Source organism: Marmota flaviventris, chromosome 3 (assembly GCF_047511675.1).
Source record: "Marmota flaviventris isolate mMarFla1 chromosome 3, mMarFla1.hap1, whole genome shotgun sequence".
Classification (NCBI taxonomy): domain Eukaryota; kingdom Metazoa; phylum Chordata; class Mammalia; order Rodentia; family Sciuridae; genus Marmota; species Marmota flaviventris.
The window spans coordinates 5,602,947-5,627,124 of record NC_092500.1 but is presented as its reverse complement, the minus strand read 5'-3'; the positions used below and the strand labels follow the sequence as shown (position 1 = coordinate 5,627,124).

The 24,178-nt window shown below is 55.5% G+C and overlaps 1 protein-coding gene across 1 annotated transcript in view; it reads right to left on the bottom strand.

Annotated features, from left to right (window-relative positions):
* Efcab6 (EF-hand calcium binding domain 6) overlaps window positions 1–24,178 on the bottom strand; it is a 191,314-nt gene that overhangs the window by 24,395 nt on the left and 142,741 nt on the right. Inside the window, 3 exon segments of the mRNA XM_071609135.1 lie at window positions 13,552–13,743; window positions 16,865–17,060; window positions 21,616–21,771. Of these exon segments, the coding sequence (XP_071465236.1) occupies window positions 13,552–13,743; window positions 16,865–17,060; window positions 21,616–21,771 (544 nt within the window).

Below are 24,178 nucleotides of genomic sequence, written 5' to 3'. Positions count from 1 at the left end.
CAAGAGCAGCCGCCCCAAGGTGGAGAGGCCGACATGGGAGCAGCAAGTGTCCCCGAGGCAAGGCCGTGACATCAGAAGGCCCATTTGTCACAGCATCCTAGGAATTCGAGAGCAGTGTGGCCAGGGCGAGGGTGGCCCGCCTAAGCAAGGCAGAGCGTCCAGAGTCAGTTCTCTATTCTCCCCAGAGCCACCAGCTTCAAACATGGTCCTCCCAAGGTCCCCAACTAAGCAAAGCAAACTGCCTTCCAGGTGCTTGGGCCTGGGATCAGCTGTGACATCACTTTCTCACTCACACCCACACCGTCCACAGGTCCTGGGGCCCTGAAGTTGCGTTCCATCCCCACCTCCTGGTCAGGGCCACCATCAACCCTGGCTACAGCAGCTGCCCCTTCTACTCTGCCCCCTTCCTCTAAAGGGACAGATCAATTCAAGTGGCTTCAGGAATCATCAGAGTAACTCTGCCCTGCCCTCTGCGCCTCTGGCCCACTCTGCTCAGGGTCCCCCCTCGGTGCCTGCACTTCTTGTGGGCACTGGTGGCACTTCTGAGTGCTGCTCCCCTGACCCTACTTGTCACTCCCCTTCCCCCGCTCATCACACTTGGTGACCTGTGGTCCACCATCTCCGTCATCTTTCTGACTTAAGAGAAAACAAGTTTGTGAAAGCAAGGGCTCTGGTCGTTCAATGGCAGCTGAGTCCCCGGGGCTTGGGCAGAGGCTGGCACGGTGGGGTCTCGGGGCTTGAGAGGGAATGAATAAGGAAAGAGGCCGCGGCCGACAGGCACACAGTGAGGGGAAGGACGTGGCCAGCTCTGCCTGGGCAGTGGCCCAGGCCTGTTACCAAGCTCCGATCTTGTTAGGATTAAAAAGAGAAAGAAGAAATTAAAACAAGAGTCTACTTCTTTCTAACAAAGCGTCAGACTGTCCTCGGAGCAGCTCAGTGTTGGCAGGAGGAAGGGCTCCTGCCGCCATGGGCCTTCCCTCCCTTCAGCCCACGCCCCGCCCCTTCTCTCAGGGTCCTCCGCAGTAAACAGAAGCCCAGGGTTGCCATCCTTACAGGGTTATTTTAAAAATTCATAAAACCCAAGCAATTGGCAATGACCTGGGGGTCTTCCACTAGACAGTGGGCACATTCTCCTAGACGGGCCCCAGGCTGAGGATCATGTCACAAGTCACCGAGTGACGGATCCAAGCAAATGCACAAGTGAGCCCGAGGGTTGTGAGCCCTGGAGGCCTGTGGTGGGGACCGGTGGGTCCAGGAGCGACAGCCAATGGGCCTCACGCAGTCCTGGACATTGGTCCCAAGCCCCTGCACTCACCTGTGTGGCCTCATCCAGAACGCACAGGCAGAGCGAGTCCCAGAGCCCCCAGGGTGGGCAACAGCCCTGCCTAAGACACACTCCTCACAGGATGAGCACACTGTCACCATCTGGCTGTCAAAGTCACCATCCCCTGACATCCAGGGCATTCCTGCTCCATCCTGGGGACCCAGGTAGGAAAGAATCCTTCAAGCCTCTCCCAGGTGGAGCTGAGGGCCCCTGGGTGAAGAGAGGTGGGCAGTTCCCCAGGGGAGTGGGGACGAGGACCACCACGCATGCTCTGAGGAGGGGACACGGCCCTTTTGTGACCGGGAGGTGTAGCCAGAGTTCAGGCCACCGTGACACGAAGGCCTCCCTGCCCTGGCCCGGCCAGGAAGAGGGGGGAGAGGTGAAGGGATGGCCACAGGCCTGTCAGGGGAGAAGCAGAAGTGGCAGCTGTTGAGGGGCGCGGGAAGCCCCAGGACTGCATCTGCAGGGCACCCGGGGGTGGCCACTGGTCGGATGTGCGTCTCCTGCCACAAAAGCAGATCCTGCAGGTTCATGTCGGCAACTTGACAAAAAAGTCGCAAAGAAAGCTCACTGAAAACCCCACCGTGGCCCGCACTGTCATCACCTCTGAGCTCAGGGGCGAACCTCTGCCCCACAGGTCCCCAGGCCCGTGGGCCTAGCCGCAGCACCCCAGCCCCACACTGTCCCAGGAACCCGCTGGCCTGGAGGCATAGCTCCAGGGACTTCAGCCCAGGGCGTTTTGCTCAGAACCTGTGCGGCCCCTGCACTCCCATCCCACCGCCCTGGAGAAAGCAGCTCAGCCGCCACCAGCCTCGCTCCAGTGAGGAGGTGCCAGGGAGAAGCAGATGGCTCCTGGTCTGGCACTTTTGTGTTCCTGGCACTGCGCATGCGATCATTACATCTGAATGGGGAAATAAGGCTCTTTCTGTAACCAGAAGAAATGTCCCTTCTAATCAGAAAAGACATCACCATCTTCAGATGCAAACGACACCTTCGAAGGTTACCGAGCTCAGCAGGAAAGAACCCCCTCAGAACAGGATCACAGGCGCAGGAGGGGGACTGGGGAAGGAAGAGGTCCCAGGTCCCAGGATCACTGGGAAGAGGACCCCTGTCCCCGCACCTCAGGCTCCAGCAAGCCTCCATCTGACACAGAGAAGCACTTTGGTGACTTTAAAAATGTGAAACAAAAAAATGTTTTGCACCCCAGGCCTGACCTGATTAGAATGACAGCCACGCTGTGGAAGGAGCTCCCTCACAGCGCCCATGGGACCTCGTTGTAGCAAACAGGGGCCGTTCTGGAGGTGGCAGAAAGTACAGGCCACCACTGCGGAAAGGACAGTCTCCACCCTCTGTGAGTACCCCATAGTGCTGGCAAAACAGGAGAAGGAGCAAGTCTGCGATGACGAGGGAGCCCAGGGACAGCCCTCCCCCCCCCCCCCCCCCGCCCCCGTCCCCGCCCCCGCCCTTGAGGTGTGTGTCCTGTGGGGAGCACATCCCAGTCCCCAGCCAGCCACGCCAGCCTATGGTGCTGAGGGCTGAGGCTGCCTGCCAAGGCCCAGGTGTCAGAGGGGCGACAGAGGCCTGTGTAGGGTCAGAACCCACCTGGGCCCCTCGCCTGCACCAGCCCACTGCTGCCCCTTCTCCCCAGCCTGACGCCTCTCTGTCCCCCACTGACCCTGACCAGGCCCCTCCTGGCCAGCTCCGTTGTCTGCTCACACCTGGGCAGAGCCCTCTGCAACTCAGCCACTGCTGTCCTCCAGCGTCACCTGGGCTTCACCCTGTGAGGAGTGAGGGGGCGGCAGGCTGGGCTCTGGAGAGAGCAGCCTCAGTCCTGCAGCAGTATGGCCACATGTGGCCTCCTCAGATGTGATGAGTTCAGCCAAGGGCCAGTCTGGTCCAGAGGAGGGTGCCAGGCCTGGAGGGTGGGACAGCCCACCATTCACCCAGGGCTCACCCCAGCTCTTTCTTGTGACCTCGGGGAAAAAAATACCCCAACTGACCTCCCTTTCCTCCTAAAGTGGGTATAAAAAGGAGCCTCTCCAAGGGAGGCCCAAGGCCCGAGCAGCAGGGGCCTGAAGTGGGAGACCCACGGCTGCTGCAGCTGGGGCTGTGGCAGAGTGTTTTCCTGAGTCAGGAGGTCAGGCAGACTGGGGTTGAGCCCTGGCACCTGGCTGACACCATGTCCACCCTGGATAAGCAGGACAGAAGCCTTCTGGTGCCCATTACTGCCTGGGGGCAAATCACCCAGCCCCGGTGTTGTAGGCGTGTCTCCAGGAGAAACCAGGCCTGAGACTTGGTCATGCTGCGGGAGCAAGAGCTGGGCCCATGTGGCATTCCGTGGAACAGCATCCCTGGACTGGCTGCTGTGGGCCTGGACAGCAGGGTGTCAGGGCCGGGCAGTGGGCTCAGACTCCGGTCAGGGCCCTGCTCTGCCATCTCCTAGCTTGCTGAGTCAGCCCGTCTCTTCTCTGCCTAGTGCTCTGTCTGTAAGATGGAGACCGTTGGAGAGGATGGCAGGAGGGGTCAGTGCAGAAACAGGGATGTGCAGGCCACGTCCACCCCAGGAGGGCGCTGCGCTCCCGGTGTCTGTGATGAAGATGGATGGATGGGGCTCTGCCGCAGGGCACTTGTAGAGGTGGGAAAGCTCTGGGGTGCTCGCCTACACCACCCAAACCTCGGGCAGGAGCCAGCAGGTCAGCCAAGGACAAGAACCAGCGGGCGGCCTGGGCGAGCCCCGCGGGGCTGGCTGAGCCCAGGCAGGCTGCACTGGCAGCCCCTGGACTCTGTTTAACAGCTCCGTGAACGGGGTGGGCAGCTCTGGACAGGACGCTCCTAGTGGAGAAGCTAGGTCCAGCCTCACTCTTGGTTGACTGGTAAAGTCACACCCAACTGTGCCCTAAAACCTCTGGACGATGGGGGCTGGGAGGTTAAATTGTCAAATCATGCAGCAGAGCAGGAGGTGGTGGTGTGCTGTAGGCCTGTGTCCTTGGTCCCATTTCTTCAGCTCTCCCTGTGTCCACATGTGACATAGTGGCTTCTCCCACTACAGAGAAAGAAGACTTCCTTACCCCTTGGCCTTGGATTCAGCCACGGCCTTGCTTTGGTCAATGCATGTTAGGGAGACGGGTTCCTCAGCTCAGAGTGGGGCCACTGAAGGCCTGAAAATGAAGACAGGCTCAGCTGCAAATGCACCTGATGACCTTGGCCTCGGGAGCACCCTCGCTTAGCCGCCACACACCATGCACTCAGTGGTCTCCTCTCGTGGTCGCAGGGCTGACAGGGCCTGTGGTCACTGCCACTGCCCAGCATGGAGAGAGAGGATCAGGCCACATGCTGCCAGCCTGGGGAAGATCAAATTCAAATTCCAAAATACAACTTCTACTGAATGTTGCTCTTGCGCCACTTGTAAAGTTGAGAATCTTAAGTTGGGGACTGTCTATATAATGTGATCAAAGAGTTAAACAGCTCGAGCATAACTGGGAAAGGCTTGTGTGGATGCCACCACCCTGAGAATATGACCTGGCAATCGAGCTGGTCTGAGGAGGACGAGAAAGGCATGGAGCAGAGATGCCCCAGCCCTGCCCCCAGATCTGGGCCCAGGCCAGCTCAGCCACCCACAGAGGTGGAGGCCAAGCCCAGGTAGACACTTTGTGCCCTCCGTTAGCAGTTGCTGGTTCCTTGGCAATAGGTCCTGGTATGGTTCTGAATTTCTGATTACAAGCAATGAAAGGGGGTGAGCTTAGAATATGGGAAAAAGTAGCCATATAGCACATAGCACAGAGCGCGTTTAGACCTCAGTGTTCCTTGACCATGAGCCCGCTCTAAGGGCGTTTTGTGGTACCTTTGTGGGTTTCTAAGACAGCCGTTGCCTGAGTCCCAAGTTAGTACGAAGTGGCTTTTCGAGGTCAATGCCAGCTGTCAGATTAGAGACACGTATCTGTATGCGAATATAATTATATGGAGGTGATTAGTAGCTCACTGGCTGCATGCTTCATATAGTAAGTTTTGTTCTGAATACTTAGGAAGACAATTATATAGTTTCTTTCCATGATATCTTATAGGAGGAAAACAATCCTGAAACTTCATACATAACAGGAACACAGCAGGTAGCAAAAAATACTAATTAGAAATATTCAGTAAAGAATTCCTGCTCTCCTCTTAAAGAATGGTATAATTACTTCTAAGAATTGAAAAATTGCTTCATTTGATCAAATATTTTGATTAGAAAAGAAATTAATTGTACTGTATCTTCATTTGTATTTACAGTGAATAAACCGAATGCTAAAAATAACATCAGCAAAACTCCCTGTCAAAGGAAAAAAAAAAAAAAAAAGATAAAACATTTAAAAATCCAGATGGAAATCCAGGGGGAGCCTGGGTGGGAGCTGACTGCTTGGCCTGGATCTGAGATCCGGAGGTGGACAGCAGCAGCCCAGGCCCGGCACGTGCACCCATGGGGCCCCAGAGTGAGTTCTGGGTGAGCGTCCATAATCCGGCACATGGTTTGCACAGGTGAGGCTCTGACCCCAGAATTCCAGGTGCCACTCCAGGTGTCCTGGGCACCACGCGGCCTAGGCCTGGGACCTCCATCTGTACAATGAGTGGGGCCAGTGGAGTCCGAACGTCCTTGGGAGTCCAGTCACTTCAGTGATGCTGACGGGGCATAGATTCTTCTTTAATCCCCACATCACCGGGGGCAGCTGTGGACCCGCATTTTATACCCAATCAGTGGGACTGGTTCCCGGGACAGCCCTGCCGGCGGGTGGAGCTTGGGGCACCCTGTTCCAAAGCCGAGCTCTCTTGCCTGTCTCCAGCCTGTGGCCCACCACACATGAGAACACGGGAGCCCACCCAGAACAGGAACCCAGTAACTCAGAGACACCCACGCGGCCACTGGGTGCCAGGCACCACCCCAGACAGTACCAACAGCACAGTGAGTGGCGGACCAGACCCTCTGCCCTGCAGAAGACGACACACTGAGATGCTCCTCCTCCCCAGCCAGGGAAGCCAGGAGAGGCAGATCAGCCCTCCAGCCCTCCAGCCCTCCAGCCCTGCCCACAGCCTCCTCACAAGACTCTGGCCATGGGCCTCCCTCACGTCCCCTGTGCCCTGGCCATGCCCCAAGTGCTGCCTCCCAACCTCGCAGCGCTGCACATGCCACTCCCCCACCCAGGCTCCCCTTCCCCCTGCCCGGCTCCAGAGCTCCTCAGAAGGCTGTTCCTGCTGGCTGTCCCCAGCGCAGAGGCAGCAGCGCCGCCTCCTCCCCCCTCCCTGCCCCCCCCCCCCCAGCTCCTCATCTCACCTCCAACCTTCTGCTTGATGTTCACAAAGGATCTAGGCCAAGACCTTTGCAAACATCCCCCTCACAGATCCTCTGGTAGCATGCAATTGCCATGAAGTGTGGAGAGCTTCAAGGGAAACCCTGAAGCCACCCCTCGACCCTTTAATGATTCAATAAACTCATGGGTGAAGCCATTTGTAAAACTGTTAAAATAAATTTCTCCACCCAAATAAATTCTACACCATTTAATCACATCATTACTCAGCATTAAACATGCAGCCTCTGGAGCAGGGTGGAATACAAAATAAAAAGACTGCAAACACTCGCAGTTGGCTCCTAGGGACCCTGCAAAGCCCTCTGCACATTGGCTCACCAAATGTAAAAAACGGTGAACACTGAGCCAGCTCTGAGTCCACAGGAAGGAGGCTGAGGGCCTCGGCCAGCACTGGCCAGAGCCCTAATCCCAGCTCTGGCATTCCTAGTCAGGTGACCTGGAAGAATGCTGTGCCTCTCTGAACCTCTGTTTCCTCCTCTGTAAAGCAGGGCTGATGACGGATAGCAGCCTTGGCTTGCAGGACCATCGTGAGGATGAGGAGAATGCCTGCAGCAGTGGCTGCTCGTAGCACCTCCCAAGTCCATCAGCCCTCACTGTGACGATGTCTGATGTGGTGACAAGAGGATGGCAGCAATCTGCCAGGTGCAGTCACAAGGTCGACTCGCTCCTTCAAGTACTAGTCTAGAGATGGAACTTTGGTTAGTTCACGAATGGCCGCAGCCATTTCTGCTGGGGCACTGGCCATCCTGTAGGAGCAGTGAGTGAGGCCACCTGTCTGGCACGAGCCTGGGCCCAGGGCCTGGCCTGCTGCCTGCCTCTGCTTCTCACTCCTGTTTTCTGAGTGCTGAGGTTCCCCCAGCACCTTGCCCAGGGCCTGAGCAGCCGTGGGACAGCAGGAGGCAGTGCCACGTGGAGCGGGCTCCCTCTGCACGGCCACTGCGACGAGCCCCGTGACGGCTGCTGCGCCGACAGGGCCCGACCTGGCAGATCGGCTGGTGCAACTCCCTCTGCTGCCCATCTATCCAGAAGCTGCTGATGTGGCTCTGGAGGGACAGAACCATGGGGAGCCTGCCGGGGCTGCGGGTGCCACGGTCCATTTGCCAGATCACACAGCGTCCGGCTGAGACTGGGAATCAGGAGTCCCAACACAGTCCCAGGAGGGAGGGCTGGTGACAGCGCATCCAGAGGCCTGGGGCGAGCGGCTCTGTGGTGGCGACTGCAGGAACCACACAGCCGGCGCCCGGGAGCCTGGCTGAGCACCTGCAGCAGGTGCGTTGTCTGAGGTGGGTCATAAAGGCGGGCAGACCCCGACTCTGCCGGGCATGCAGGGGTCTGAGAAAACTTGACCACCTGAATCGACTGCTTGACTGGAAATCAGGGTGGGCATGGTGTCCTCTCTCTGGGCCTCGCAGGCAGGGCTCCTGCAGAGCCGGCTTCGGGCGACAATGTCTGTGTTTGCAAGAGGCCTCTCCAGGGGCCACAGGGACTGTGACCAGCCTGCACGGGGTCAAGCCTTGCTGGTGCAAGCTTGGAGTGTCCACTTTCACCCTTCCACAGAGGCATCAGAAAACAAGCCACCTTTGGTGGTCACCCTGCCCTGCTTCTAGCAGAGCTCCATTGGCAGCCGCTGGAGCTGAGCAGGTGCCCAGTCCCTAGACTGTCCACTCTGCTGGAAACGGAGGTCGGAAGGGGCATGTCCCCCTGCCCCAGAAGAGGCTTCTGGTCATGGTGGGGCTCTGAGGAGCTGCTGTGGCCATACGGCCTCCACACTGTGCTGGGAAGGTCCCTTCAGCAGTGGCCCCACCAGCTGCAGCTTTCCATGTCGGTGTCATTCTGGTCACCCCAGCTTGCTTAAAGCAGGAGACCTGGGCACGGTGGCTACCTGGGCAGCACCGGGGCCAATGTAGTGCTGGTGCTCAGAGGAGGCAGCGGCCTCCTGGGCTGGGGTGCCCCTCCCCCCGGCGGGCTGGGCCTGAGGGCGAGAGGTGAGCACACGCTGTCCCCTGGCTTCTTTCCGAGGGTGGGCCGCTGGTAACACCGGGACTGAGGGGGCTGAGGTGGTGCGTCTGCTGCCTGTGTTAGGTGCAGTGCCAGCAGCCGCGGCCCTGCCCCAGCACCGAGGCCACTCCAGCATCCAGGCTGGCCTGAGTCACCCTCGCAAGCTGCCCAGCTTCGAGAGTCCACAGGACGGTGGGCGCTGGATGCCACGAGCACACCTCCCCTTTCTCTGTCACAGTCATTAAAAATACCTGGACGCCACTGTAGCTACAGGAAAAGCAAAGGTCAGTTAACAGGAAACTCACCCAACGTGGCAACCAGTAGGGACAGCATCTGACCACACAAGACTGCCGACATTTTTACATGCTTCACAGTCTCTTCAGCTGAAAACTACACTCTCACGTTCTCTCAGAAAGAAACTCATCTTGAGTTATTTAACACACAAGTGAATGGCTCTAAGATCATATGTACATTATAAACAGAGCAAGAGAAGGTCTCATTGGCTCTCTGCTTGCTAAAATGTGACAAAATAATTACTCTGTATTGAATAAGCATGTGTTTTGTTTAAAAAAATTCCATTATTTCCATGGTAATAAAGTAGCAAGATTTCATATGGGTTTTTACTATGTCTTTTAAAATTTCTATTTCTGCTCTGAGCATTATTTTTATATTCATGGAAGATACTGAAATTGCACTTTAAGGTTTAAAAGGAATGTTAAACAGGAACGATTTTCTAAAAACGAGGTGATACTCTGTATTTTGTACAAAGAATTGGAATGTGAAATGCTTTTCCAGAAGGGCGGGGAGCTTGTGAGAGCTGGCCGTGGTCTGCGGGCGTCTCATGAAGAGGCTCCCAGCTCAGCCAGCCTGGCCCGTTTTCTTTCTGATCAAGCCGCTGGGGCCACGCCCGTGTTAGCGTCCATCTCTCCCTTCCTCCTGCAGGCCAGTTTTCTCATCCTGAATCAAGGTGTGAGGTTCCCGGTGGGAAGGGCCCAGGGCTGGCTCCTCTCTGAAGGGGTTGCCGCTGCCTCTGCCTTCCCACCCGCACAGGCCTCTGTGCCCACAGGGCTGCTCTCTGGAGTGCCACAGGCCTCTGTGCCCACAGGGCTGCTCTCTGGAGTGCCACAGGCCTCTGTGCCCACAGGGCTGCTCTCTGGAGTGCCACAGGCCTCTGTGCCCACAGGGCTGCTCTCTGGAGTGCCACAGGCCTCTGTGCCCACAGGGCTGCTCTCTGGAGTGCCGTGTGCAGGAACAGCCAGGAGGCCGGGGGCACAGGAAGGCTCCGGGCTCTGTCACAGACAGATCCTGCACCCCAGGGTGGGGTGGGCCATGCTGGGCAGCGCCCCAGGCCCTGAACCTTGAGAAGTGCTACCTGCCTCGAGTGGCCTCAAGGCAGAAGGAGCAGGCGAGGCGCCTGGCAGGCCCTGACAGGGGAGGGGCGTGGCACTGCCACACGTGTTGAGGACAGATTTAGAGCTACACTCAGCATTAGAAGTTGATTGTGAGCAGCTGTGACTGTTGTCTTCTCTCCTCCTGCTTCAGTTTCCTCCAGGTCTCACCTGAAGCCTGCAGTACAGTTCCCCTTCTTCCCTCTCCAGGAGCGGGGTCGGTCTGGCTGGGGATTACTCTCTGTGAACTCCTTTGCGAGGGGGCACTGGCTGCCTTAATTACATTTTGGTAATCTCTTTTTAATTACTCGACTCCTCTGTGTCCCTCGAGGGAAGGGAAGACTGGTGTCATATTTAATGAGCTCGGGGAACAGGCACCAAGGACTCCGTTGTCACTTCTCTTCCCTCCTATTAACCAAGCCCCAGGATGAGACTGGAGAGCTTTGGGATGGTGTGCCAGTCCCCAGCCCCACCCACCCACTCCCAGAGCAGGAGGCACCGACGCCCTGCCACCACCACCTGTGCCTAATGGCAGATCCACAGGACAAAGGGGAGCCTCAGTACTCTGTTATTTGCTATGACAGAACTCGTGGTCGCTCCTGTGGGGGTCTCACTGTCCTCCTAGCCAGGCGTCCCCCTGTAGGCAGCCCTTTCCTGGTGACTGCACACCTTCCGACCTCCTGGGCTCAGGTGACCTTCTCAGCAAGGGGTCCTGTGCCCTCCTGGGCTGGTTGCAGACACTGGTACAGTTGGCCCAGAGCTCTGAGCACACCCTGCAGGCCACGTATCAGGAGGCTGCTCTGTGGCTCCCACGGTGGCCCTGCAGGCCACAAGGACGAGGCCATCTCTGCAGCTGCTCCACGGCGATGCACACTTCTCACCGCCACTCCTTTGCAGTCAGCCCTGCTTCTTGGCACCTCACCCGCAGGCGAAGGTGAGGGCGATCCATGGGACCCGCCAGGGTGGGGCGCACTGGTCACAGGCAGCTTTAGGGACGTTCACGCCATGACTCCTGGGTGAGGGTATGAACAGGAATGAGCAGGTCCTTCACAGGCAGCCTGAGCAGACCAAGACCAGCCCTGTGTGACCTGGTTAAAGCCCAGGACCCCAAGCCACCGGCTGCCTGGCCCACCTCTTCTGACAGTGTCCCCTGCTGACCTCCCTTCAGCGACCTCACTGCAGCCCACCACGGGCTCCACTTCTCCAGCCAGCTGGTGCCCCGATCTGGCAGGGACCCCATCTCTCCTCTGCATGTCCTGGAGAGGGCCCTGGGCTCCCTCGCCTGCCTCTCCTCTGCTTCTCGTGGAACATGCTGAAACCTGCCCTGTGACCTACCCCCTCCTCTGTCTTCCTGGCCACGACGGAGGCCCTGGGAGGCAGGGACTGCCTCCATGTGCTCGTGCTGAACCTGGCGTCTGCTCAGTGCCTGGGACACGTGGGCCCATGGGAGACACGGGCCCACCAACAGTGAAGGAGGTGACACAGTGAAAGGGCGCATGCTCACTCCAAGCCCCTGTGGAGGGAGGGGCACAGAGTGGAGAATGCCGGGGGGGAAGGCACTGAGCAGGCCAGGGCAGCCGAGAGGGGAGGAAGCCGCACCTCCCCTCTGCACCAGCACGTGCCAGGGAAGCCCCAGGGGAGGCTGAGGCAGGCAGGAGACAGGAGCAGCCAGCAGCAGCCACAGTGCGGGCTTTGGGGAGCAGGCTGGGGCCGCGGGTGTCAAGTGACCTGTTCTTAAATCTCTCAAAGCGATTCAATAAATATCTGCCTGGGCAGAGGCTGAAAATATTCGTCAATAAAATAGTTGCAAGAATCCAGAAAAGCCCCAGGAGTCCCCAAACTCCATAGCACACCCAGGTGTCCCTCATCCTCCCAGAGGGCATCCTCAGGAAAGGGTGGCTCGGGTGGGCATCAAGAGGGGATGGCAGTTGTTCCCAGGGTGTTTCAAGTCTTTTCTTCAGAATTGTCAGTATATTCCAAACAGTGTGCGAGAGGTATCCACGCCCCTCCAACACCAGCCGAAGCCACCTGAGTCAGTCAACGTTCAGTCATTTGTGACTTTAAAAATGGTGACTTCATACGACTCAATCCAAAAGAATAAATAAACTATTTAAAAACACATACAAGGGGCCGCTTTCAAAATCAATAAAAATATCCCTGTCCTCTGACCCCAGCTATTTTTATTTCTTGGATTCTTTCCAAGAAAGAATGGATGCAGATTTGCACATGCGCTCACTGCAGACTAGACGACGTGGCCGAGCTCGGGAAAGTCAAAAGGCTTAAAAGTCAGGAGTCAGTGAGCTGGTTCAGACATCTTAACTGGTGTTTGGAAAATCTCTAAGAGACATAGTACAGTTCCATGTTAAGTGAAAAAAATAAGAAACAACAAGATACTCAAGTATATTGTCATCTCCACTCTGAAAAGCGTATTGAAAATTGAAAAGTCATCTCCAAGGCTGTGAGTCACGTAGAACAGAACTCAGCCCCACAGCTGAGCCCTGCCTCGTCCCTGCCACGGAGGCCACGTGGTGGTGGACTCCTGGAGCCGTCTGCTCTGCTCCGTCCCCTGTGTGGAGAGGCACCTGAGGGCCAGAGCCCTGCAGTGGCTCCCTAAGGGGCTGAGGTGGCTCTCACCAGCCACCAGTGCGGGCTCCAGAGGCTGCCTTCTTTTGTATATTTCCTCAAATTTCCACAATTAATGTTTTAAATCACAACAGAGCAGTCATTGAAAAGCGCAGTCACGATACTGAAGGAGCAGATGCAGGCCAGACAGGAGAAGGTATTTGAAACTCAAGCGGCAACAGAGGACTGGGAACTTCCCCGGTACTTGTGGACGGTGAAACCGAGACGGCCGACACGTGCAAAATCACTTGCCCGTACCAACCACCAGATTGGCACCAGAGTTGGAACATCTGACGCGCCAGGGCCCAGCAGGCCGGGGCACATCGTCAATGCTCACACACTGGGAGCTGTGGAGGCATCAGGGAAGCTGAGCACGGCCACCCCATTACCAATGGCACCCAGAGCAGCCACACGTACACAGGAACAGGTGTCAGGGACTCGGGTCCTAGAGGATGCCCTCACTGCCCTTCCCAGGGCCTCTCCTCCTGTTGCCCTGTCAGAACCCCTACCTCCACATTCACCTCTGCCTCCCTGTTCACCAGGACACAGCCCAGGGCCGGGACCACAGCAGGCCTGCTTCTCTGGACACCGGATCATCTTCTAGGACCTAAGATTCCTTAAAACTCTAAAACAACCTAACAAAAGCAAGCTCCCAAGATTTTTTTGAAAATAAAATAAATAAAACTTTGCAGGAAAGTAGAAGATACATATTTTCACCTTCTAATACTCTATGTAGAATTCACACCAATTCTTCATTTAGAATGAGCTATTACATGAGGTGATTGCCAATTTATCTGATGTGGTTTTAATCAATTACCATTTTGTAAAAACTAATTTCAGTTCATTTTCATAAAAAGACACTTATGTATTGCAGACACCTTACCTCCTCTAGGAAAGAGCTGAAGTTCTCTAGAAAATATTTCCAATTTATGTAGGGCACTAGATGAATTCTTAGTTTCCTCAAAAAATAATGGTACTGATTGTCCGATAGTTGGCAGCAGACGTCCATAAGGACTTGCCCAAATTCCGTGGCATTTACAAAACCGGTGTCCTCTTTATCCAGGGCAGAAAATGCCTGAAAAGAGCAGAGAAGAGTCTGATGACAAGGGCTGCCGTGAAGTGACCACAACAGGGGAATCACCCTCAGCCTGTCTCTGCTGAATGCAGATGAGGCCAGGGCACGAGAGCGACTCTCCACCGTGGACGGAGGGCTTCTGAGGTCCAGAGGAAATTCACCTAATCAGCTCTTACTGCCGTTCACATTGGGAGGAAGAAGGGGCAGGGGAATCCTGGTCTAGGGCCCTGAAACCTGTTGGAACTGCTCCTCAGCCTCCTGGACTCCATTTTACAGAGGACAGAGTGACTTGTTCAGGTCCCTGGACCATTAGATTCTAGATCCTTTAAGCATAAATAGCAGGGGAAGGTGCAGGGCATCAGGCAGGGCTCGGGCCGATGTCGGACTTGGGGAACACCTTGGGGGAGGGTGATGGGTCCCTCCCTACCAAACCTGTCCCCAGCCGGGCTTTCACACTGAGACTGCTGTCCTGGCCCGAGCCGGGGCCAGAGCCTTAGGGGCCTCGAATGCCGAGAAGATGGCACCGCCCTGAGCCTATGCTGAGGGGCTGAGGACCACTGCAAATCTAGCAGTGCCGTAGTCACACTGAGAGGTGCAAAAATGTGCTATAAAAAGAAAGCACATTTTTTTCCATCTGTCGAAATGAAATCATTCATTTTTATTGCACTAGGAAATCTGTATCAAGTGGTAGATTAAGATTTTTTTTTTAAGTAAGAAATTTAATGTGCCTGTAGACCCCAACCAAATCCTCTTGTGGTTGGTTTTCATTCTGGGCTCATTAGGCACACCCTGGATGGGGTCAGGTGTGGCCAAAGCCACGGCAGAGGATGACCCAGAGCTTCAACATTTCCTCTGGCTGCAGTGACGTGAGGCAGCAGTGCAGGGGGCCCTGGCCCTGGAGTCAGGGGTCGGCCTTGAACTGGGCTCTGCTGCCCACCTTCCGGGCGTGGCCTCCCTATAAAAGTGGCCTGCACTCGGGGTGGCCTCACTGCTGCCCGTGGTGGCTCCCAGTACATGCTGAGGATAATGACCATAGAAATAGACACTGCAAACCAAGTGCTTGGTGCTGCAAGGACCTCAGAGGACAGCATGGGCCCCACCATCCCAGCCCCCCTGGGCCTGCGGTAAGCCCTGCCTCCAAGCCGCAGGGAGGAAGTGTCAGAAGGTCGTGGTGGCTAGAAGGCACTGTTAAGTCACTCCACAAACAAGACGCGCACACTCACACTCACACACACACACCTGCCTCCTCTCTGATGGCATCGCCCGCCCTGGCCCTCTCCCCCTCCAACCCACCTCTGTGTTCTCGGCTGGGGCATCTGGCCCTTGCCCAGCCCCTCACTGCAGAAGACGCATTTCCCACAAACAAGCACCCGGCTCCTCCCACAGGTTCCACGGACCTCAGTGCGAGAAGCACCTGACTGAGTCAAGCGGTGGCACTTTAGATTAGAAGGGACCAGCCATCTGAACTGGGGTTTATCTGACCTGCACGATACTTTTGAAAACCGGAACAGTGTGCTGACCTCAGGCAGCAGGAGACTCACAGCCTCCTGGAGGACGTCCAGACCTGGCTCGCAATGTAGGGCCATCGTCAGTCCACGTGCTCGCCAGGGACAGGGCCGTGCTGCCTGGATTGCTGTCCACAAGCTTTCCAGGTGACCACTGGGCAGGGGGGCCTCTGGCAGCAGGTGTGGTCCTGGGCTCTCTTCTGGCCCACGACCTGCTCACACTAATTTTTCTCTAGACAGTCATCAAAGACACAGCTACTTGCCCATGCGAGACCCTGAGGTGCTGACCCTGCTTCTCTCCAGGACGCAGGCCGAGACCACCGGCTTTTCCCAAGCCAGCTGGGCCATGCTGGCCTCCTGCTCCTCTCCCCATCCATGGACCTCAGTGTGAGAAGCCCATCAGCCCCTCTCCCTGGACTCCAGAGCCCACTTTCCCCACCCACACTGAGAAAAGAGGGATCTGATTCACTCACACACAAAGTTCAGATCTCCAGCGTGGAGAGCGAGCATTGGCTGGGCCTCGCGCCACACTGGTGTCCATGGACAGCTCACAGTACCAGCGGCTCTCGGCCTGGGCTCCTTCAAGACCCAGCGCACTGGAGCTGATCCTCCTAATAAATCGGTTACAGATCTTCAGCACTTCAATTCTTCACACCTCTTGGACTTGGAAAAGAAGGGCCAGGACGATTCCCTTTCTCTCTCTACCCAACAGCCGGTTCCTAACTCACATTCCCTACGTGACCTTGGCAAGTTTTCATCCTGAGCTTCAACTTCCCTCCTGTCCAATCGCCAGCCCTAGCGCCCAAGGCTGTGACCCAAGAGAAAAGACTCAGAATCTCACCAGGGTTCCCGGCCTGCGACAGCTCCCTGGGAAGGAGCGAGGCTGTCTGCAGAGCTACGGAGGCTCCTTCCTGGGCCACGCTGACCTCCCGTGGTGTGGAGGTCAGGGCTCTGCAATGCCTGGGGGCCTTTCATGCGGGGGCGAGGTCACCGGGGCCCTGAAGTTTGACCTGATGGCTAGTTCCAGTTGGCCTGTGGGCATCTGGGGGGCCGGCTTCCTGCGGGACCCTCTGCAGGTGCTGCCTCATTTCATGCACATGGTGCTTTCTCTCCTGGCGGCTGCTGCAGGAGAAAACTCACCTGTGGACCACCCGCCTCGCCCGGAGCCTGAGGACACCAGCACGGGTCACAGTCCGCGCCACACCAACATAAAGCCAATCCCTCGGCTGACCCTCAGCCGACCCTCCCCCTCTCCCTGCTGGCCGCCTTCACCATGAGGTCGGGGTGGCACAGCCACCTTGTGTCCCTCATCTTCGTGGGCCCAGTGCCTGGCCACACTGAGAGCTGGCAGGTCCCGTGGGCCTGCTCTACCTTCTGTGCTCTCCTGACCCCACCCACCCCAGCACTTGCTGAGCACGGGGGACTGGCCCTCCAGGGGCTGAGTCGGGCAGGATTTTACGGAGTGAGAAGGGGTTGAGCCCTGGCTCAAATGCGCCATCCCATCCTGATGAACAGGACGCCCGGAGCAGGAGCAGGATCGAGGCGGCGGGGCCCCGCAGGTGGTGACTGGGGCCGTGGTGGAGCCCAGTTTCCACGCCGACTCGCAGCTGGCCTACCTGGAGCAGAGCTGGTTGCGCAGACTCCACGGCCTCCTGGATGTTCTTGACGATCTCCTCTGGGTTCAGCGTGGAGAAGTTGATGGGCAGGCTTCCTTCTTGGTCTCTGGACTGCCGTCTGCCCAGCTGGCTCTTCTCCAGCGCTCTCAAGAAGTCAAGGTAATTGGCGGAATTATCCTGCCGGCTGATGCCCCAACTTGACCCCCCCCCAAAGAAAAGAATATATTAATTTTTCAAAGTCTATCACTCGCTCATTCAACAAACAGTTGCTGAACAGTGCTGTGGGGGACATGAGCCATGTCAAGATGCTGTTCCCTGCCCGTGGGGACACGTGCCAGTCAGCTCTGTTATTAGACAGGCACATAAATACTACAGCTAGGGGCACTCCAGGTGGTAGGGACACAGGCCACTGCACTCTGAAGACCTGAGACTGGACAGTGGGCTCACTGCTTTGGAGTGTGGATGACAGGAAGGAGAGGACTGGTCACAGGAGCTGGGCCCGAGGGAGGTGCCTGAACAGGGACGTGGCATTGCGGCGCAATCCCATGACGGTGTGGGGCGTGGGGTCAAGACTGACAGCAGGGTCTGAGACCCGGGGAGTGAGACAGCAGGTGCAGTGACGTGGGGTGCCCGGTCGCCAAGGCCGTAACCGAGGGGGCTGTGACTTGGACATTGCCATGGGATTTGAGGAGAATGGAAATCTGTCAGAGAGTGGAAAGCACAAGAGGAATCGCATGAAACAGACATTAAATTATTTTCCAAGAAATGAAATTGTCAAGCCAAAAGCTCTCCAAAGGTATCTTTGCAAAGCCTAGCTGGCTTAATATTTTTTCAAATAAAAATTGTATCTGTGTTGGCCTCCACAAGGACGTCTGGGTGGAAATGGAGGTTCCCTTGTGCCCTCAACTCCAACACTGAGGAAATTACCTTTAAATTATGAAGGAACAGATGGTGGGTAGAACCCAAAGGTTCCCTAAATGTATACAGCATATTTATTAAAGATGTAAAATAATTCGAAATAAAGTTTCGTTGTGTTCAGAATTCACATTTCTGTAACCTAAGTTCTTGGGGCGCCATTGGTACCCGAGGGCCCAAACTGTCCTTCAGTGGCACGGGGTGCAGGTGTCAGAGCAGGACAGCTCAGGACACTGGTAAGTTAGAGAGAGAAGTTTCCAGCGACTCAGAGATTGGCTTCCAGAGAAGACGAGCCAAGAGCCGGGCTCTGCCAGCTCACAGCTGCATGGCAGCCTCCCGCAGCCCGCATCGGGTCGCCCGTGTGACGGAGACACCACGGCAGAGGACAATCAACGCCATTTCATCAGCAGGATGAATTGCCAGCATGGTATTAAAATGTAGTAATAAAACCAAATGCATATGCTAATCTCCTCTGTAGTATTTAGAAAAGTCTATTTCGGATCTAGAAAAGAATAATCTCCATGTAATTGCCAATAGCCAAGATGTTTATCATCAAGGGTCTTTGAGAAAGAACAAGCAACCAAGTAGTGGATCCTTATTAAGGTTTCAGTGCGTGAAGAAGTTGATCACCCATTGAAAGGTGGACTACAGAAATCCCCCAGTTCTTTTGTGGTTGTTTATAAAAGTATCAAGCCTAACTACGTTTTAACAAGTCTCTCTTATAACCATTTAGTCAATTATTTATCTACTGCGATTTCCTCATGGCTCATGCATTGAATTCATATGAATTCTTATTCAGCTGGAAATAGATTCAGTGGGAAGAGATGATGCTGCTTGAGGAAGAAGAGAACATGAGAGTATTTGAGGATGAAATGCCCTCCCTTTCTACACACACACACACACACACACACATCCTTGGATGACAGCTTCAAAATTTAAAGGGAAAGTGATTTTCTCCCTAGGATTCTAGGTTCCAACAAGCTAAGAACCTGTGTGAGCAAGCATTTAAAAAGTTTTAGACCATAAGAACTCAGAAAATTCACTTCCTGTCCAACCTTTCTTTGAAAACTACTTCAGGAAGTACTCCAGCAAAAGAAAGGAAAGCAAGCAAGAAATAAAAAGATGTGGATTGGAGGGATGGGGACGAATTAGAACTCAGAGTCTCCCTCTCATTCCATCAACTAGAAGAAGCTGAACAAGCTGAGCACTGATGGCTTTTCTTGGGTCCAGGGAAAAACAGAGGTCACAGGGCAAAAAGTCACCCTGAAATCTGTAGAGAAGTCATATCCCGAGGATCGCAGCAGAGACCTGCTCTGTGGGAGCAAAGCTCTTGTTGCTGTAAGCTGGTGGGAACTGTGAGGGTTCTCCTGAAGAGCTGGGAGCTGCTGAGTGTGGCCCAGAGGCCGCCAGGAACCACCACAGAGAAGACCCGAGGGAGAGCCCACGTGTTCTGGCAAGGAGGGAAAGAGTGACCGTTGGGAAGTGTGCTCAGACCCTTCTCTGCAACAGGGAAGAGACTTGATCAGACCTTCTCCCAACCCAGGACAGGGAATCAGCCCCTCAGGCACCTTCCAGCTTCCTGTGCCACCTAAAGAGGGAGTAGAGCTACAAGACATGTCTGCAGGCTGCAGCCGGGGGCCTGGCCCACAAACAATGGCGCTCCAGTCAGAAGGCACAGAACTGCAACCCAGCTCTGGCATCGCCACAGTGGGTACAGAGGAGAGAGCCCCGCAGCCACCCCACATCAGGAGGAGTCCCCAGGCAAGGCTGAGGAGGGAATTCGTGTCCACAGAAGCCTCCCAACTGAAATGAAATGGAAAGAAGAATGGGAAGGAAACCCAGGAACCCCACACCAAGAGAGAAGGTCTTGAACTGTGGGGAGACTTCAAAAGCTCTGCTTCATCGAAACCCAGGAAGGAAGAAAGGGGCAGAAGCACATTGGAAGTAACAGTGGCCAAGACTCTTCCAATATCCATGACAGACACCAAGCCACAGGTGTCATCCGGAAGCTCCGAGGATGCTTCTCAGCAGGATGACACTAAGCAGCACCTGACCCAGCACTCCACATCCCAGCTGCAGAGACCCAGGGTCAGAGAGAAAGCCCTTGAAAGGCGCCAGAGGGCAGAGAACACAACAAAAACAGAAGTAAAAGCACAACAGTCGCCTACAGAGGGACAGAGATGCGACGACTCTGGGTTTCCCTCAGAGATCAGGTGGGAACAAAGGAAGTGGATGAGATGAAGTTTAGAAAGAAAAAACCACCAACCAACCGAGAATTCCGCATCCGGGAGGTGCCCTTTGGAAGCACTGCTGGCCTCGGCAGCGGGTTTCTCTGGGGCCATTATTCAGCCCACAGCACCTGTCACTAAACCTCCGTGTGCCTCCCCAGGCAGCACTGAGTGCTGGCAGCAAGGGACCCAAGGTCCTCTCGCCAGATTTAGCAAGCAACAAAAACTAAAGGGTGTGTCCAGGAATAGAATCGCAAACAAATGACAAAGTGTCTCAGTGTGAGTGTTTCCTAGGACTGCGTGGGACACACTTACATACCAATTGATTGTTCACTTGAAGTTCAGATTTAGCTGGGCATCCTGTATTTTATCTGGCAACTCTGTTTTCTGGTAAATCCAACCAGCCCCAAAGAAAGGCTTTAAAGGTGCTGACATTGGGTGTCCTCCACAGACACGGCCCGCCAGGGTCCCCTAGAGTCCAGGCCAAAGTCAGCCCCTTCCGCTGGCTGTGCAGAGCTTCTAATCTGATTTTTAGTAGCCCACTCTTAAATGAGCCTATTTTGGGGAAAGAGTCTAATATGAAGGACTGTTTTAAAGTCACACTGAGGAGATGCTTTTGGGTGAAGGAGACTTTTTAAAGTCTATGCTGGTTTCAGAGCACAAGAAACAGCAGCAGGGTGCGGGAAGACAGGGACTTTGGGAAAGCCAACCGGGGATCAGCCGTGGGGACTGGGAGAGAGACGGCTCCACACAGAAGGGCTGGGAGCTAAAGCAGGCGTCTCCCAGAAGTGGAACCAAGAGGAGAGGTGGAAACAAAAGAGAGAGACTTAAAACCACAGGGAGAGCGCAGGGGCTCGGCGGCGGGCACTAATCAGGAGCAGCTCGGGAAGAACAAAGGAGCGGAGCTCGTTAACCAAACACATCAAGAAAGTCCCAGGAACGAGACCATGAAAGGGACGGTTCAAGACGATGACGATGAGCTGGCAGTGCGCAGGCGCGAACACGCAGAGAGAGTCCACACCCCGGGCCAGCTGGGGACCTAATTAGGCACAGCGAGTACACAGGAAATGAAGTGAGTAGGAAAACAGGATCACCACGTCAGGGAAAGAGCAGTGTAGACAGAAGTGGTCAGCGGGCTGCAGCAGTATGGACACTTCAATGTCTCCCAACCTGGGTGCCACCACACAACACGGGAGCCCTGGGGAGCTCTGCATTCCCGTGGGGTGGAGGGGCCGAGGGGCTGGGTGGTTGGTGGAGGGTGATGCGGGAAAAGGCTTCAACCACGGCTTCCAGGAGGAGGCCAAAGACACCACCCACAAGCACAGAGTCAGGAAGTGGCACGGGCCCGTCCCTTAGAAGTGGGGACGGTCAGTCCAGGAGCCACCAGTCACAAGCCCTGGAGTTGGGAACTCTGGTGAGGAGAGGAGGACCCTGGCAGGGCAAAGGGGCCACAGCTTTTAGGAACAAGCCTCACAGAACTGCAAGACTCTCCCCGAAGCGAACGAGCAGTGTGGAGAAAATGAAAACCAAAATCAGAGCAGAGGTCACGCTGCTGGGGAAGGAGCACATGTGTCCCCCGTGGCGCAACAATGACGAGGGGACAGGAACCTGTTCAGCAGGCTGCTCAGCTCCACCTCCTTGAGGGGACACCCACAGTCTCGCAGCACTTTCCGCAGCTTGCAGAGGGAGACGGAGCCGGTCTTGGATTTATCCAGTGTGGCGAGGGCTTTGCTGATGTCTTGATAATGGTCCTTTAGTTTATCCCTGAAAGAGAGCATGCTTCAGACCCCTCCAAAGCCAGGGAGACACTTTCTTTAAAGCTCAGGTTTTGTGATCACTCTAAGGCAATGGCTTGATGGCTTCTCTAAGAGCTGATCTGGAAGGTGTTTCGCAGGCTCAGTGTAATATTTATGTTAAAAGGTATCCCAGAAAAAATTATATGTGTCCCATTATCATTTTATCATCATTAGCAAACCTACACTGGAGAAATTACAACCTGTCTTTTTACTGAAATTGGTACTTTGAAAATGGAACCAAGGATTTAAAATTACAGGGATATTACAGACGTGAGATACACCTTCGCTCTCAGGAAACGCTCCCGGAGCACCTTCTGCATGCCATGCCCTGCCCTGGGGGAGAGTCAACAGGAATCCCTGGGGCATTTACATTCTAGCGGGGCGAGGGACTACGATGACAGAAGCCCCAAGGGCACTGTGGCGAGGTTGGTAGGCAAGAGAAGGAGCCAGTAGGGGACCGTGATGCCCACGTCCAGTGGGCGGGGACTCTCGGCGGGAGTGCAGGAGGCCTCACTGGGACAGGACACTGAGCAAAGACCAGGAGGCGGGGTTGGCTGTGGGAAGGGCTTTCCCAGGGGTCCAGGGAAGAGCTGGCCAAGGCCCTGTGGCAGGAGTGGGAGAGGGCAGGGGCGGACAGGCCAGGGTTCCAGTGGTTGGGGGACAAGGCAGTGTCCCCGGATACCTTGTTTTTTGATTTGGTCTTTTTACTGTTAAGAAGCACAGGCACCGTTGGGTGCAGCGGGACCGTGCGTCTTCTCAACAGCCCTGCAGGGCTTATCAAGCCCACTTGACAGATGAGGGCGAGGGCAGGGTAGGGACAAGACTGGGCCTTCCCCTGGCAGCCAAGGACTTGGCTCCCTGTTCAGCTCCCAGCCAGGGCTGATTTTCTTGCAGAACACATTCGAGAGTCTAGGAGTCAGTTCGTCAGTTCAGGAAAATCCTTCCCTGACTTCATTATCGTTAGTGACTAAAAGGTGGCGGTCTCTAAGAATGAACAGCCTGGCCCCTGACTTGCGGTGGGCTGACCCTAAGTTCTGTAGCCAGCTCAGCCGGGGGTCTGAGAGGCCCCTGCTCACCAGCTGAGGAAGGGTCACACTCAGGGTGAAGCCCTGTCTGGCTGGTGGTTGTCCATGACTCAGATAAGCGCTGGTGGGAGAGGATAGTGCCTTGAATCTGCCTGAAACAAAAGTGCCAGGGGACAGAAAAGTCACCTGGGAGAGGTAAAATTCACAGGGACTATTCAGGGGCCTGAGGCAGGGCAGTGGTGCTCAAGCTGAAGCCATCCAATGCTCTGTGGCCTTCCCTTGAGGGCCTCTAATGTGGATTCAGCCTGCAGGACACGGGAGTGCTTGATACAAAGGGGCTGCAGTGACCGTCCCCAATGTCCAGCAACAGCACGGATCTTTTGGACTCCCTACAGGAGTCCACCGAACTGAGTCCCACACTTCCGATGGCTGCTGGCCACCGCAACATCATATCCCACTTAATCCTCCAAGATGAAAGCAAATGAAGGTAGATAAAAAAGCAAAACATTTTTTTTTTGAGATACATATTTTTAGAAAATTGAAGCATTCAGCACTTCTTGGACTGGCTTCTCGGCAGTAATTATTTCCCTTTCAGAGTAAATATGTGCACAGAGTAAATGAGGGTTTGGAACCCAGATCACGAACACTGCCAGACAGAAGCGGTGTTGGCCCACATGGAGCAGCAGAGCTGTGCAGGGTCTGTGGCCCGTTCCTGGTCTGGACCGGGCGCCTGGAGAGGGCACTGCCATGGCCAGCTGTGTGGCCACCAGCTCCTCTCTCCCGCCACCTCCCCAGCCCCAGCCAGCTCTGCTGGGTTCACCCCTACCCTCCGCATGTGCTCTGGAGCAGCTGTGTCGCGTGGCCAGTTCACTACTGCTGCTCCGATTCAGGCTGAATGAAGAGCAGGTCCCGGAAAAAGAACAGAAGGCTAGATAGGATATTTCCTCTTTACAAGGTGTTCAGTACACTGCAGACAAGACATGTTCTTTAGATCCAAGGGACAAATGTACAGCTTCAGTCCCTTTCATCCAACACGACTCCCCTGTACCAGCCCCACCTGAGTTTCAGAAGGAATGAGGAGGTAAAAAGATCCTGAGGACCCCGACTCCCAGGCTCACCGGAAAGTTCCACCACAGTCCCAACAACAGGCCCGAGGGCAAGCTCCTTCGTGAGTTGGAGCAGCCCATGTTTTTGAGAGAGCAGAAGCTGGTTGTGTTTGGGGTCAGTGGCCTGCTCATGGGGTGGCCCGTGAGCGTAGTCAACTACGAGGTCCTGCAGCCATGCTCAGCAGAACAGGGGAGAGAGCACGGCCCTGAGAGCAGAGAAGCCTCCTCTCCGAGCCTCTTACAC